Below are 739 nucleotides of genomic sequence, written 5' to 3' on the forward strand. Positions count from 1 at the left end.
ATGAAAAATAAAGTAATTATGTAAAAAGTAATTAGAATCAAGAAAATTGTATTGTATAAGAGGATGTTCCAAAACAATATGGTAAATAATGTACATTATATATTGTTATGATTTAACTAAAGAAAGTCAGTTTAAATTTATATTACGGACAAGTGATAGTTATGATGATATCGATAGTTCATAATTTTCCAATAATTATAAATTTACATATATTATTCCACGTATAAGCAATTGTCTGATTAACTGATTAATTGAAGAACATCTTTGTTACAGTGATGACGGAGCGAGTGGAAGGAGTGGAGGGTAAGAGCGTGGAGTTGCCCTGTAACATCACACCCCCCGGCCATGATAAGGTCTACATGGTCTTCTGGTTCAAAGATGAGGCTGGAATTCCCCTCTACAGGTAACCTACAGCTAATTCTCTCTTTCGGTTTAGCTATAAGTAAACTTGAATGACTTGTCTCGAAAACTCTTCAGTATCACTATTTAATAAGACAAAATGAACTTTAAGTCATGAGACATCTCGATTAGAGATGAGCATAACCAAATATTTTCGATATTACAGCAATTTTCGAAAGTATATGAATGGTTCACCTGATAAACCCAAAAACCGAAGATAAACCGAGAAACGAAGTGCATCCACATAGGTTTTACGAACTTAAGTGGGATCAAAAAGATTTATTCCGATGTTCAATAAACCTGTTTGACAAAGTGATTATATTTCTTCGTCTTTTATATA

The 739-nt window shown here is 32.5% G+C and overlaps 1 protein-coding gene across 1 annotated transcript in view; it reads left to right on the top strand.

Moving 5' to 3' along the window:
- Positions 1-275: 275 nt before the first annotated feature.
- side-II (sidestep II) overlaps positions 276-739 on the top strand; it is a gene marked incomplete in the record, with an annotated part of 94,139 nt that continues 93,675 nt past the window's right edge. Inside the window, 1 exon segment of the mRNA XM_067051587.1 lies at positions 276-403. Within this exon segment, the coding sequence (XP_066907688.1) occupies positions 276-403 (128 nt within the window).

Source organism: Halyomorpha halys, unplaced genomic scaffold (genome assembly GCF_000696795.3).
Source record: "Halyomorpha halys isolate HHAL.00 unplaced genomic scaffold, Hhal_1.1 Scaffold339.1, whole genome shotgun sequence".
NCBI lineage: Eukaryota > Metazoa > Arthropoda > Insecta > Hemiptera > Pentatomidae > Halyomorpha > Halyomorpha halys.